The sequence below is a fragment of the Setaria viridis genome, chromosome 3 (assembly GCF_005286985.2).
Source record: "Setaria viridis chromosome 3, Setaria_viridis_v4.0, whole genome shotgun sequence".
NCBI lineage: Eukaryota > Viridiplantae > Streptophyta > Magnoliopsida > Poales > Poaceae > Setaria > Setaria viridis.
This window is the reverse complement of record NC_048265.2, coordinates 2,961,278-2,976,532: the sequence shown is the minus strand read 5'-3', so window position 1 is coordinate 2,976,532 and position 15,255 is coordinate 2,961,278. Positions and strand designations below refer to the sequence as shown.

Sequence of the window (15,255 nt, the reverse complement as noted above, 5' to 3'; positions counted from 1 at the left end):
ATTATTGATAAAAATTGTAAGAATTGAATCTTGATATGTATTTATACCTTTATAAATCAAAAAAGAGGGAGTACCATCTGCTCACTTGATGAAGGGTAGGTTTCGTTTTTCCCCAGCCGGCACCTGCCCTGTAACCATGGTGAAGTCTTGCACCGAGTGATTTCCTCGTTTTCAGTCGAACGGATCAGCGGGGCCGTGGAACCGACAGGAAGTGTTTGCTAGACAGACGCAGTGGCAACTGAGGATGATGGCCACAAAGCACCGGACAGAGCAAAACATTCTCAGTTCTGCCACACTTAATTTTGCACCGTCTAAAATCACCCTGTTGCAAATCTACGAGACTTAACGCGAGGCTGCCTTCCACGCCTCACTAGGTGCAAGTTGGATGGCTCTGGCCTTTGCCTGGATGGGACGGTTAGGCAACAGCCATCAAGGACATTCTATCCGGTGAGGCCTCCCTGCCCGTCGACCAATCGACTCAAGCTGATATCAAAGAGATGCACGTATGTTCGTCAATTCTGCCACACATTCAACTATTCAAGCACGCCTTAGGCGCACCGTTCCCAGGTCGGACCATGATTTATCTGCCAGCTCCAACAATTAGGCTTTACAAAACTGACAGACCTTGCTCACAAAACTACATGTATGGGTAGCAGCAGATGCTCCAGAACGCCTATGTTTGAAAAAACAAGCTTAGTAATTTCATAAGCTGCGCAACTGCACTGCACCCCGAGTAAACCGAGTATCGGACCAATGAAAAGACAGCCATATTGTGGCACCACCCCGCGCAGTTCAGTGATGTTGAGAAACGAGCACCCAAAAACATTTCCTCTATCTGAGCATGATGTAAAGCCAAATCTTACCATTTGGGAGATCAAAAACAAAAAATCATCAACATGCTCGTTCCACAGCAAGCTGATTCCTCTGCTAACCATGACTTTGGTTTGATTTGCCCTTCCGCGGAAGCTTAAGCTGAACAAAACCTCTTCACAAAACATATTAACGGTCAGCAGCTCCAAGTCAAAACTGAAGGGCTCTGTTTATTGACCGCCACTTCAAGGAATAATTTATTTTCCATCAAACATCAGGGTAATAAACAATCTAAATTAGCACCCAAACCCTAAATACAATGATGGTACACACAAACATTCACATGTATTTGTCTTGCGCCAACCGATGGCCCCCCCTATTCCTTATACCCAGTAAATGTCAGGAAAAATGTACAACCTGCTCCGCTAGCCACATTAAGCCTTCACTCCCAGTTAGAAAATATCCTGTACCAACCTGGCATACAGAAAATATACCGGTTACCACATGGTTTCATCACCTGAACATCAAAATAGCAAAAGAAACTACAGGCATCCTCATTTGGTTCAGTTCATGCTAAACAATCAATCAGACAACTATTTTGAATCAACATATTTCACATAAACAGTTAAAGCCTACTATTTAGATAAATGTCAAGTCAGGTGCTAACAGTTTTGCCTCTAAGGCAGATGGACAGGCACAGCTTACACCTATATTGTAATCATGAGCTACATGGTTTGTTTTCTATACAAAACCCTCCAATCAGGCAATGCCATCTATTCGTGACTCCTCCAGTCCTAAACGGTAATTACATTGGAATAACGCAAGATGATGTCGCAATCAATTTCTGTACTTACAAATAAAATTTGCACTACAAATTGAAAAATTAAAGGAAGGGCAACCAGGATATCTTTGTGGGAATTTAAAATAAAATAATACTCCATTCTACCAGGCATAGTTTAAAACCGTGCAAGACTGATATTTGACCGTAAATTATACCGTTAAAGTTTTATTAATAGTTACAAAATCATATCATTAGCATTGATTTTAAATATAAATCCAGTCGTGACACAACTCACAGAATATAAATCCAGTCGTGACACTACGCCTTATAAAACTGAATGGAAGCAGCAATAAACAAAGTATGAAAGAATGGATTAACCGCGGTGGGGGGGGGGGGGGGGGGGGGGGGGGGGGGGGGGGGGGGGGGTTGTCTAGAGATGAAAATAAACTCGAGTCTCGAGGCCAGATTGTTAGCCTAGGTCATGATGATTCAATTGGTGATGAGATCGTACCACCGGCTATTGTTTACTTTTATTTATCCAGCTCTACTTTATTTTTAATTTGTAGGCCATCACCAATGCTGTGTTAAACATGTCTAGTTACCACTCAACCAGTCGATTCACAAAATGCAACATAATTCATAAAATATAGTAACTTATAACCATCACCCAAAGAGAGCTGATCGCCTATCCTTACCATCAGATGAACTCTATGCAGATCCCACTTGGATCGTATAGAACACTTGGATCTCACCAGGTTGAGGCAACAAAGCATCCACACTGGTGTCTCTTTGTATCAACCAGAATAACCTGATAGCCCTCCAAAGTAAAAAATCAAGATTCTGGAAGCCAACTTTGCCAAATTAATAGCAAACCCAGCAATTCCAATGCATTGTCCAAGCTACTCTGAATCAGTATCTAATGATAAACACAGGCGAGGCCTAACAGACCGCGGTTGGCGAGGATGAGAAAATATATTTTCAATCCTTCTTGGATTTAGATTCGCTCCATTGCATCTGTCATTGTTCGTGCTTGGGAGAGCAGAAGCTGCAATCGAGAACAAAAATGTTACAACAATAACATTAACCAGCAAATCTGTTACATGTACAATTGAAGGCTACATGTCATGTATAATGGCAAAGGTGAGAACGCAGCAGCAATAATTAGAAGGTAAAAAACTCAAAATATCAACGTTCAATTTATACCACAAATTCAGCTTAAAGAATATGGACTCGCATTAAAGCTCCATAGTTATTTATATTCTAGTAATTATTGAATCATTGAACCTGTTTTAAGTGCAAGCACAGCAAATTGTAATGCTCCACAGCCTACAGATATTACCAGTCCACATGCTAAACAATTATAAATTGGTAACAAATGGAAAATCTTCAGAAAATTCAGTATAGATTAAATTCAGTTCAAGGTTATAAGTTTGCATATAGACATCATGTTGAGTGCAAGGGGGGCGTCAACATGGCAGCTAATACCCAAAAGTAATCAAAGGCTGATTCTTGAAGTTGATAAAATTCTTTCCCAGTAAGTGACTAGGGAATTCAATAAATTTCGCGGATTTGTTTTAAAATATCAGACTTTGCACATCTTCTATGGAAAAAAAAATGACCTAAGATGCCTGCCTTGAAAAGTTGACCATGATGATCCTGAAAATGGTTGTCGGGCTACCAAAAAGAAGAGGAAGTGTAGTAAACCGTTATCTTTAGGAACAAAACAATAACAAAAAAGGAAAGAATCAAATTCAAAAAAGGGAGACAGACCAGCATCAATTAAAGGCTCGACCCCTGCCTCTTTAGATGTAACTTTTGGCTGTGATTGTAGACCATCAACACTTGTAGACTCTTCATTGCCACCTCCACCTGCCGCAAGTGTAAGAGAGATCCTCCAATCATCAGGGTGGACCCCATTTGGAGCATTAGCACGCTCGCTCAATTCTTCCTGAAGGGGAACAGTGGAAGGTTGACTTGGAAACAAAATTTGCAAAGATGGATCATCGCCTGCTAAAGCCAATGGGTTACCAACCAAGCTTCCATGCATTTCATTACTGTTCCGGATAATTGAAATATCGTGAGCTGCTGACGGCTCCTCTATGCCAACATTACAATCAAGAGAATAGTCTTCTGGTGCAATATTAAAGGAATTATGTGAAGCAACAAAAGGATTGGCAACATCAGTATCAGTCCCAAAAAACTGGAACCCTTGCTCTGGTTGTGGATAAGAATGCATTTGCCAGTTATTTATCTCAAAATCACCAGCATTACTGCTTAATAAACCAAGGCCACTTGTACCGACGCCAGCATCCTCCTGGTATCTTTCAGGATATCCAGATTTAGCACCATTAGTGGCAAAAGGAAAATTGTTGCCATTTGTAGCAGTATTTTCATAGACAGCTGGCGGGCGAACAATAGCATCATTTTCTTCATCAGAATCACTAAGAACAATGACATCTGCAGCATTCTGTTGCTGCTGCTGCTGCTGTCTATCCTCTGTATTGTATGCCTGACCAAAGTTACGAGGAAAACTGTCAAACTCTTGGTTCAGTGATATATCAAATTGAATACCACCCCCTTCTTGGTTCACACTTGCGTCTTCTCCATCTTTGTAACTCCCAGTGGGGCTACTGATCATAGCGTTTGGTGCTGGAAACCCAGTGTTGTTCTGGATGTGATTACCAACCACAGAAGGTTTCTTGTCATCTGCCTTACTGCTAAATTGCCATATTCCATTTGGATTTCTCTTGATTCCAAGTTTAAGACTTCTATGTCCATCAGAAGTACCCTCTCTCTTGAATTCATTAAGACTTTCCACACCAGGGTTTGTATCTTCCTGTGAGTCACAAAGCGTACCATCAGGCATATGCCATTGAGATAGCTCTCTGGTGGCAGCATCCCCCTTCACACGCCATGACCCATCAGGTTTAACATCAAGTTCATTAACATCTTCACTGCAATTGCGCAACTACATCCAAAATGAAAAAAGGAATGAACAAACATGACATTCTAGCAAAAGGCATGTGAAAATGTGTGGCAAAGACCAACCAAAGAAGTAATCCGATTGAAATAAGGATCAATCATCAAGTTCTCGATAGAGTAATTCTTCAAACATATTGGACACTGCCACTGCACAGAAGTAAGAAAGGATCAACCAGGGAGGTAGGATACAAAATATGAAACCATGTGAAAGAAAAACATGATCATTTCAATCATCAGAAGTGGCATGATATAAAAGGCAATAAGGATGGTCCCCTCATCTTACACAAGAGCCAAAGAACCCCTTCCTACTCCATTCATGAACATTAGACCTGTTCAGGAATAGCGTAGTTTGGCTAGCCTTGCATGCATCTCAAGCATGGCCTGATCAAGCCCATGAAATTATTAATAAAGCATTTTTTCTTAATACACTGTATCTCTTGTTAGCAGTAATCTTGACTAGTAGTGCTGAGTAGCTAAATGTAAATTACTAAGGGTCCAAGTCTAGTCTTTGCCTTAGGAACCAAGTCTAGTCAAGTCAAGCCTTAGCCTTGGCATGTAAGCCACTATGGCTGTGTAGTAGCGCTATAAATAGAGAGGAGAAGGGATAGACTCCCTTGTGAGTTCTAGCAGCACCAAAGAGAGTGGTCTGGTGGTTCTCTCCACACTCAAGAAGAGAGTGTTTGGCTGGCTGGCAGGTAGCCTTTGAGGACTGCCCAGGTTGGAGTGTAGTTGTTGTTGTAGCCAGAGGCTTGTAGGCTAACCTGAGGCACCTATAGGCACTTTGGAAGGAGCTGATCAAGTGGATCAGTTCCAGATAAGTTGCTGCGGCAAGTAGTATATGTTTCTGCGTGAAACAAGTGTGTTTGCGTGTATCTTCGGTAGTGTTTGGGCCAACATCTCCTACTAGAAAACAATACAATTTAATAGCATCTAGGGGTATTTCTGACTTAAGTTTACGGACCGGTCCATGTTCTTATTGCGCAAGCAGAAATTAGGCCTGGCCTCGGCCAAAACACCGCTAGGACAGATGTTCAAACAGGCCAGCACATATAAATTTGGATGTGCTTCTGCAGGCACAAATTCTGACCTTGCGAGAGCGTTGATTCAGTTCCACAAAAGTTTCAAGATCAAAACAACCCATGTGAACGCAAGGCTTGAACCTTCCAGCAATCCTCATTCTGGATCCACTATTCTGAAAAATAAAATGTATTTGGGAAAAAAGTTAGATAAAATTCCAATACTGCAAATCACACTAATAAAAAGCATCACATAAGCTTAGCTCAACATGCCAGCTATAGCCCACCAGAAAACATATGCTGGCAAGGAGAGCACGTATGACAATGCTTATGTTTGCTTCTATGTACTAGTACATAATAGTTGCAACTCTTTCCTAATACTACTAGGCTAGCTGAGCACAAAAACAACAACCCTGGTAGAACATGGCTGGTTGCTATTACCTAATTACCTATGAAGAGAAAACTGGAAAAGGTAAATGGTACTGATAGCACCTTTTTTTTAAAAATAAACTACAACAACAAAAAAGGATATCTGCAGAAGAAAACTCACAGGACAACGAAGGTTGACCGTAACAGATTCAGTAACCACTTCCAGATCGCTGTCACTATCAGCATTATCTGTAGCACCTCCACCTCCAAGACAGCGCCGGACACGAGCAAGAGCATCCATAAAAGACTCCCCTTCACCTTCCTTTGGGATCAAGCTTAATACCTGGACATCAATAATAGTGTCAGAGGAGGGTAGGTATGGTAAATAATGTAATAGGTATGATCTAGCCATAGCATTAAAAAACAGCAAAATTAAAAAACAGCGCGAGCTTTTACAAGAATTATTAACAAACTGTTGTTGATACTGTGATACTCATACATAAAACTTCCACCCATTTGGTTAGCTCGTCCATAACACATAATTAACATAATTTACACTACTCAAGTTTGAAACATAATATTAAACATGAAACAAGCTAAAAGTTGTCAATATATAGGCACTACTTATAAAACAGGAAATCACATAATACCATAAATCATTTCAACTGCATGATAAGTAGCAAATCAGATGAACAAAACCTGAGCAATAGTCCTCCTCCTAACAATTCGGACTCCAAAGCAAAATGTTCGAGTATCAACTCTTGATAAGCTGATTTTATTGATTCCTTCTCTTAGACTGCATGTGGTTACCTGCAAATGGGCAAACACAAGAATGACAAGTTGAACCTATGAACAGAGAACTTGGGAAACAAAATTCTAAGTAATACAATGTTGTGATCAAACTAAACTACGAAAGTGAAACTTTGCTTCATCCACTAGAAACGTACACCCAATTGCTTCATATCTCTGAATGTCAGATACAGATAGAAGAGTGCTAACTTAAATATTGCCTTATTGCATGTTTTACATTGGCACTAGGAACTTTCATGATAAAACCAGAAATTGGCTACTGCATCATTGACATGCCTCACATCAACACCAGGGCTATGTACTATTACGTCTATGGTGAAAAATGATCTCTTATCATAATGCCATCAAAATGGTGTTAGATTATTGTGTGGAACATGATGCTGTTGATTGCATATCCGATTCTGTATGGCTTATAGTGCCATCAAAATGGTGTTTAACTATTGCGTGGAACATGATGCTGTTGATTGCGCATCCAATTCTGTATGGCAATGGTTTGCATATCCAATTCATTAGGTTTACAATCCTACTAAACCTATGATGCAGGGTACCATGATCGAATATAAACTTGTGAGCCCAGCCAATTCAAGGCACGACAATTTATGCCAAAAAAAACAGCTTCTTTGGGCCATAAATCTCATTGTCACACACTCACATGCAGCAGATCACTTCTGAGTGACATGATATGCCCAGCCTCATGCACAAGTAAACCATGTGCTTCACTAGTTAATGACAAACATTGTGTAGAAAAAAGCAGGATCGGAGCTGGCAACATGTGTGCAAAGCAGGACTGGAGCTGGCAACTAGTGTGGGGGCAACAGGAAACAAAGAAGCAGTACTATATTGTAACTTCTCCATTGATATCTGTAGATGGTTTGGCCAAAATGTGTGCATCTGACCCAAGTAGTGATGAGTAAGCCAACTCAGCCAATGAAGAGTTGCTTAACAATTGATATAGCATGCTGCTTTTGTAAATGCAACCAAGTCTCGATTCTACACAGGGTTCCAAGGCTTTACTGATTAGAAAGAACTTGTGATACAGTATCTTAGCAAGCAGTTTATATAGCAGTCCCTATCTTTGAATTTTCTGATTCCCATAAAGTAACTATTCCTGTATTCCATGAGTAGATATACATTATGAATCATGAACTTGCACTATTTTATTAAAAAAAGGCAATTTTTCGACACTTATAACTCCAGGCTTCAGGAAAGCACAAGAAAACTAAGTGAAATCTGTATAGTGCCAAAATACATGTAGCTAAATGTCTGAGAATGCCAGTATGCTCAGAACTTAATAAGTGTATCATACAGTTATAAAGAATGCTACAAGACACAGGAGACCTCAAAACAGCAGAAACCAGAAGCGTAGCATAGCTCATACTTCAAATAGATGAAAAACAAGCTTATATTCTGTTCTAAAGGGAATCCATTTTAAAGGTGTAAGTGAACCAAACAGAACAGGACCTGATGATCAAAAGATGACGGAAATGTTGGTTAAAAACATCCTCCAAGGAAACAAAGGCTAGTACAACATCGCCATCCAACCAGCATCTAGATCCTACCAGTGGGACAAAGTAAGAATTAACTCACCAGTGGCCCGTCATCCCGTCCATTTATCCCTAGTAACTGCGAACCAGGTCTGGTCACTACTCGTACAGGAATACCTGAACAAATGGAACAAAGATCAAACTGAAAATCCCTTAATTTCATCAGATATCGATGTAAATTAATCGTATGTGTCTCAACTACAGCTGTACAGCATATAGGCCAAGTTTTCAGTTTGAATGCATTTCAATAAATCCAAGTTATACAAGAAAACTTTGAACATTACCATTCACTTGCAATTCTGCATATTGAGGCCATTGCATCCTGAATTGGACTTTGTCATTTATAAGAATGCACCAAACCTGTCCACCAGACCCACAAACATAATCTCTAGTTAACAAGGCAGTACAACAGAGCCAGTGAGAGTGTTCAAGTGTCTTCCTGCTACGACATGATAAACTTTAGTCCATGGAATCATGATTTTTTTACAGAAGCAAATGTTCTCAATGTGCAATGCTCGAGTCTATATGGTACACACAGTTCACAATGATGTGAAATATAAATCATTGGGGTACATGAGAAATCAAAGAAATTCCATGTTATGTTGCAGAAAGAACATAATTAAGTGTGCAATATTTTATCAGGATCTAGGCAAGTGAAATTCAGTTTGCAGAAGAGAGCGCAAACCTGGAGCTCAAATTCTGGTCTCTGAATTGTTTCTCTATCTGATCGAGAAAGTTGGAAGGTCTTCTCCACACTTTGGGATACACTTGTTCTAGAGATATAAAAGGTTTCACAAGAACACATTTATGCATAAGTAACCCAACAACATCAATCCAGAATACAAATTAAATAGCAGAATAGTTAAGTCTACTCAATGAAACACTATTATCTAATAGATGTGCCAAAACACAACTACAGACGGCCTTAGTCCCATGCATTTGGATGCCAAGACACACTAATAATGAATCTTAACAATTAAGAAGCAAAGATGATAAATATTGTACTTTCAAAGATGTAGAACATTCTAACACCAATTCAATAGATTGTAGTTATATACAAATGAGCATTAGTGCTAACCATTTTAACACATTAATATTAATGGACGGTTTTATGCTGTATCAACAATTATCAAGACAGGGAGGATTATCAAATCTGCGATGGAATTTAATGACTAACAAAAGATTCTGAACTGAAGTAACCCCTATAGGACTGTTGGAGATATTAGCAAATGTTGACTGTATAACAAGCATATATTTATGCCTAGCACAGCAGCAAGAGGATAATAGATATACATATGGCTAAAAATTAACTACTGAAAACAATACAGCATCAACTTTCCTTCTCAAAGTTAAAATTAATATTAACTATGACAAACATAAAAGTACGGGTATTGACAACCTCCAAAAAAAAGAATAGGCACATTGCACATTACGTAAGACAGCTGTAAGAGAAAATATGGCAAGCAAAACAAGTTCCAGTATATACCCACCCATCATTTCCAACACCAGAAGACATGAATTTCACAGGGAGTAATGGATTTCCTATAGTCAGCCAAAACCTGCAAATTCAAAGGGTCAAATTAAATAATGCAAACAAGAATTGCAATTCCCAGAAGTAAACAATTAGAACTTTTAAGTAAAGCTGTTCAAGTAAATTGCCAAGATCAGAGAACCTAAATAGATTTACAAAGTTTCACCAGTGGCTTTTGGTCATAATACATTTGAGGCACTGACCAAAAGGCATAGCAACTTCAATTGCACAAAAAACTAGACACGCCTAGATGTTTAGTCTTCAATAAAACAGACTATTTCATTTTCATGTCATATTTGTTGCAAAAGGAAATAAACCATTAACGTGTTCAACCCAAGCAAAGATAAGTAGACGCTTAATAGGCACACTATAAACTCAGGCAAATACAAATAACAGTGTTACTTAACCTAAGGAATGAGTGTTTTCACATATCACATAATACGTAAATATACATTTAAAAAAGGATAGGTGCATAGCATACTCCTGTTAAATAAAATGGCAAATTCAATAGCATTCATCTGGGTACCAACATAAAAAACATATCAAACTAAGAGCATCATCAGGCAACCAAGCAAGCACTAGCCTAGTGGTAGTAACCTGGGTTGTTGAACAAGAGGCCATAAAATCGATTATTATATCACAGGTGGAGAAATTAGTAGAACAAAAGGGGATTCTAAGAAGCCCATGGTGGGTGAAAAAGATCATATTCTAAAGAAACAGTAAACCATACAAGAAAGAAAACCATAGCAAAGTTGATTCACTACATTTAGCTATCGCTGGGCACCACAACAGCTGCTCTTGAAAAATAAAAGGGAAACAAAGTAAACCAAACAAGTCATAACAGGACATACGGGTCTGCCCGGCTCAGTCGGCACAATTCACAATAAAAATGAGGCGGAACTTCAGGGCTAACACCCTCTGTGGGCCTATCTGGAATGAGTACACAGGTCATATGCTGCCACACTTGGCATTTGGCATCTTCACACTGCAGAAAACAAGATGCAAGATAAAAGATTAACAAAGGACATGACACCAAAAGAAACTGGTTGTAGTTAAAGAAATAGTATCACGTAACGTGTGCCTCTCAAATGAAAAGAAAAAAAAAAGGATATGCTACCTTGATCATATTGTCATTTAGCATGGTACTACTGCAAAGGCAGCGGACCTTAGACTCCACATGATAATAGTCATTGGCTTCCTCTTTGGGCCTGAAATGACTGAAATCTGATCCACTGTGGCTCCTAGACGCTAGGTCAGGAGCACATTGAACTTGCATTTTCCTGCTAAAGGAAGCATCAAGGCATCAAAAGAAACTAAGTCAATAACTTCATCTGACATAACCTACTCTCTGTAAGTATTTTCTCCTGAAAATTTGGCAAACATATGGAATCTAACCTGTATGTGTCATCAACAACTTTTGCCACCGCCTCCCTTGTAAGAGCATTTTTCCTTCCCCATCCAAGATGGCGCTGACCTGCAACAAGCAAATAGAGCTTAAGAACCAGATTTCATCGAAAGAACAAACTTAACAGTTCAGATGAAGAAAATGCAAACTGTCTGATGCTCTAATAAAGAAGTCTTGATCGACGATAGATTTAGAAATGATCCGTACTGAATTATAATGGCACAGATGTGAAACCTAATGGCTTGAGCACAACTGAAAAGAAAGGCTATCCAATATTGAACATTGAAAAATGCAGTAGTTTAAGGCAAAGATATAGAGAGGCATATGCAGAAAAGACAGGCATACCTTGCTCATCTGATAACAGCGCCAACACCCTGTCGACTAGGTCCTGTAATCAACGATTAGGAAAATGGATTAGATACAATAAAAACAAAGTTGAGTTGAAATAGCAATACTGATTGAAGTTCTTTCCGCAAAACCATTGTTACCACCAAAGCGAGTTGTACGCAGCAGACAAGCCCAACAATGATTTATTACTAGACTGCGAGTCCGCCCTGGAGGCTCGCATACCATGCCTCCATTCAGTAGAAATTGTACATGCCCGGAGAAGTGAAACGAAGTGTAGGAAAAGTGGAAACAAAAAAGGAAAACATTTGCTGACCTGCTTCTTTCCCTGCTTCGGTAAGCCCAGCTGATTTAAGATATCTTTGAGCTCCTTTATTCTAAAGTACGCAAGTTTATCCTGCAACGGACAAGGAAAGGATCAACTGAGCTTCAAGAGTAATCCAATAGCATGATGTGTGCATGAAGCAGACTACCAGACTTCTCGGGTCGGATCGATGTGGCCAAAAACTACAGGCGAACTATCAACTCTAGAACCGCATGTGAGTTAAAAAGAACAGAGATTTCAGTGCGTAAGCAAGCTTGGAGTAGCTTACGTAAGTATCGCAGCATGCAACAGAGGGATCCAATCTAGCCTACCAATCACAATCCATGAGCAATTAACTCGCAGGCTAAATCGGTACGGAACCACCCCTAAGAACACATATAGCTCCAAGACCCAGGACTGAACTACTGTGGGCGGTGGACTAACAAGCTAAACGGCAGGCTAAGCAATTCCACATTCTTTTCTAGAAACCACGAGGTGCCAGTGCCACTGGTACCAAAACCGCTGGAACTCGGAACTCCCACAATCCATCCATCCATCCCTCTAAAATCGTCACAGAATTAGCTACGGTGGCGGGGTCGGGGGCGGAGTCGGCCGCGGAAAATCCCGTAAAACCAACCAAGCCCCCCTGGGGAATTCGCGCGGAATCGGCGGAGATCGGGGGAGAATTGGCGCGCGCGCGCCTACCTTGCAGGTCGAAGCGAGGTCCGCCATGGCCGCCACCCGCCTGCTCCCGCGCGAGGAAACCCGCGGAGGGGCACGGGCATGGGGAGGGGCCGATCGGGGACCCCCCGGGGCTGCCGGCAGCGGGCGCCGGCGAGGAGATCCGGCGATCGGAGCGCCGAATTGGGGGGCGGGCGGGACGGCGGCTGCGGCGCGGCGGCGGCGGCGGCGGCGGCGACGCCTCTATCTCTTCGCCTCCGTTTGTATCGACGATGGCTGGGGGTGTTGGGTTTTTTTTTCCCCTCTCCGCTCTCTGTCTCTCTCACCTCGTCTTCTCGCGTCGCGCGTGCTTGTGGGGCGGGTTCGTCGACGGGGGAGGGGAGTTTCTCTCTCCTATTCAGCCGCCGCGGCGGACGTATCGGCCGCTATCAAATCCGGTTTTTTTGCGGCCGTACGAGTCCGCGACCGACCCAGCCGGCGGGGGTTGGTCGTCGTGCCCCGTCCGCGCTTTACGGCTTCACTCCTTGCTTGCAGGTCGATCGGGATAACCCTAATATCGTTTTCACTTTTACGTTTCAATACGAAATCGGAAAGGTCGGAAACGAACACGAACTTACGGTGTTCGAACGGGAAGACGTCGAAAACGATCGAAATATGAAAGAGTAAAATGGGAACACTAACTCCGTAGAATCAAGTACATGATGTACGCAGCTCACCCTACCAATTCTATACGCGAATACAATAAATACATAACCAGTAGAAATAGTTCAGTACTTCCGTAGTAGAAAAATCGCACAAGTCTTAAATAAATAAGCATTTGTGACAATTAATCAATTCTCGTTCAGATTTATTAGACTAGATTCCCGTTCAATTAGCTGACATCACATAGAGTGTCCACCAAAAAAAATATGATGGTCAGCAACCCACCTACAAAGGTCCATAATCACCAGCCTAACAAACTTCTATATTAATCTCCTTGTATCTAGTCATCCCCACGATTCCTCCGGTCCTACCCGAGTTGTCCAAGGCCAAGCTCTGCGTTATGCTCACGCGAGTGGCCACCGCCGCCGCCTGTCGATTCCTCGATCCGCACCCCTGAGCTCTCGCCAGCCTCCACGCCTTCGTCCAGCTCCATCCGGCCACCACCCCCTCATCTAGCTGCAGCCTCCAACCGTCCGCAGATCGTAGCTAGCTGCTAGTTCTTCTCCCATGGTGCGAGCAAGAAGGCGCGGCAGGCTGGCCACAATGCAAGAAGCTGTCTAGGAGGCACATAGGAGGGCAACAAGTCAACGACGCAGGCCGGCGCGCGCGAGCGAGAAGCCGAGCAGTGGCGCTGGTGGCGGCCGAGCAAGCACAGAGGTCAGCGTTGGCATGATTCCCTGCTATTTGACAGTTTCAATGTAGAAAAATAGGATATACCGAATAGGGAAAAACGGGATATCCCGACCAAAAGTAGGAAAAACGAAAATTAACGGGATAGCAGTTAAACCGTGTTGTCCTGATTTCATTTTGTCATCCCGTATTTCAGTAACGAATCCAAATTTGTCTGAAAATACAAAAACGAACTGGTAAAATGTAGAAAACGGGACGGAACGAATTTTCAACCCTACTTACAGGGTACCGCCGCGCTCGCGTTGTGGTTTGCTGCTTACTCACATGTCTTCACCTGGAGCGTCACCGTGGGTAAGGCACGCCTTGGATGGGCTAGGCTGACAGTCAAGAAAAACCTCGCTCGCAAATTGTACTCTTTCATTTCAAAAAAAAATATTCACATACGTAGAAGACTCGATTTAACATGATCTATATTGATATATATAAAGATGGCATACGTGCAGTACCACTAAGATGCGTGCGATGCACACCGTGTGTGTGATTATATGAAATGTGAATAATTAGAACATGGTATTTGATGAGTTTTGAATAAAAATAAGTGTATAATGTAGTTGTACCTGTATACATACTTCTTTCTTACGCTCCACCTTCCATAGCCTCAAGCGCACATCCCTCCACCACCACCATTTCCATCATCTACAACCAGTGATAAAGTCATTGCCTCGCTTCTTCAATCAACACCATTCGTTGTCACCTCTTTCTAGCCACACCTACGCTAATCAAGGCGTTTGCCTGACCTTACTGCCTAGCACTCTTGCCCAACAATCTTCCACTAATGGACCAATAATATCCTAGTTGATGAGCGCGCCTTCCCCTGTCTTGATGATCTCCATTTCGAACCTCACAATTTGATCCTAACCTCGAACCCTAACTAGAGCGTCGACATTCATGATAAGAACACGGTGGAATGGAAATTGCTAGAAGAAAGTGGCCCTCATGTGCTAGAGAAACGAGGAAGGTGGTGAAGGATAATTATCCACCTAAGTACAAGGGAATATCCTAAATCTTAATATGCAAATGTTTCAGTGCATGCGTATATGTTCTCCTATATATAATAGGTAAGTAAAGTAAGTTTGGACTCCAAACCATATTAGGATTTAACTCTTGTCAAACATTCAGTATAAACCATGTTATGTTCTCACTTGAAATAAGGAAGGGATTCGTATACAAACGTTTATATTGTACCTTCAACCACCCGTACATTTACAAGCTTCTATTCAATCAGAGTTTTCGATTAAATAAGAAAAAGTATTATACTTCCTCCGTCCTAAATTATAGGTCGTTT

At 41.5% G+C, this 15,255-nt stretch overlaps 1 protein-coding gene across 5 annotated transcripts; it reads right to left on the bottom strand.

The window, feature by feature from the left end:
* Nucleotides 1-1,023: 1,023 nt before the first annotated feature.
* Nucleotides 1,024-12,936, bottom strand: LOC117847622 (E3 SUMO-protein ligase SIZ1). Of its 5 annotated transcripts, none has more exons than XM_034728864.2 (18): nucleotides 12,603-12,936; nucleotides 11,910-11,990; nucleotides 11,594-11,636; nucleotides 11,239-11,317; nucleotides 10,961-11,126; nucleotides 10,695-10,828; nucleotides 9,803-9,871; nucleotides 8,998-9,085; nucleotides 8,597-8,672; nucleotides 8,356-8,429; nucleotides 6,658-6,768; nucleotides 6,140-6,301; nucleotides 5,661-5,765; nucleotides 4,640-4,720; nucleotides 3,362-4,559; nucleotides 3,211-3,265; nucleotides 2,287-2,636; nucleotides 1,024-1,284 (listed from the first exon to the last, which is right to left on the bottom strand). In XM_034728864.2, exons 1-17 carry the CDS (start codon nucleotides 12,627-12,629, stop codon nucleotides 2,609-2,611), a joined length of 2,577 nt encoding a protein of 858 aa, XP_034584755.1. In that variant the 5' UTR covers nucleotides 12,630-12,936; the 3' UTR covers nucleotides 1,024-1,284; nucleotides 2,287-2,608. The 5 variants fall into 5 exon arrangements, with proteins under 5 accessions (XP_034584755.1, XP_034584751.1, XP_034584752.1 ...); XM_034728860.2 differs by having other exon boundaries at nucleotides 3,224-3,265; XM_034728861.2 differs by having other exon boundaries at nucleotides 3,224-3,265; nucleotides 10,961-11,123.
* Between the last annotated feature and the right edge of the window lie 2,319 nt (nucleotides 12,937-15,255).

What these genes read in the sequence shown, in the direction of transcription:
- LOC117847622 (XM_034728860.2), bottom strand. Translation starts at nt 12,629, where the DNA reads ATGGCGGACCTCGCTTCGACCTGCAAG. An exon ending in CGAAGCAGGGAAAGAAGCAG is followed by an intron (nt 11,637 to 11,909) that starts GTCAGCAAATGT and finishes CGTTGATTACAG; the next exon opens with GACCTAGTCGACAGGGTGTT. An exon ending in ATCATGGTCAACTTTTCAAG is followed by an intron (nt 2,637 to 3,223) that starts GCAGGCATCTTA and finishes TCTCGATTGCAG; the next exon opens with CTTCTGCTCTCCCAAGCACG.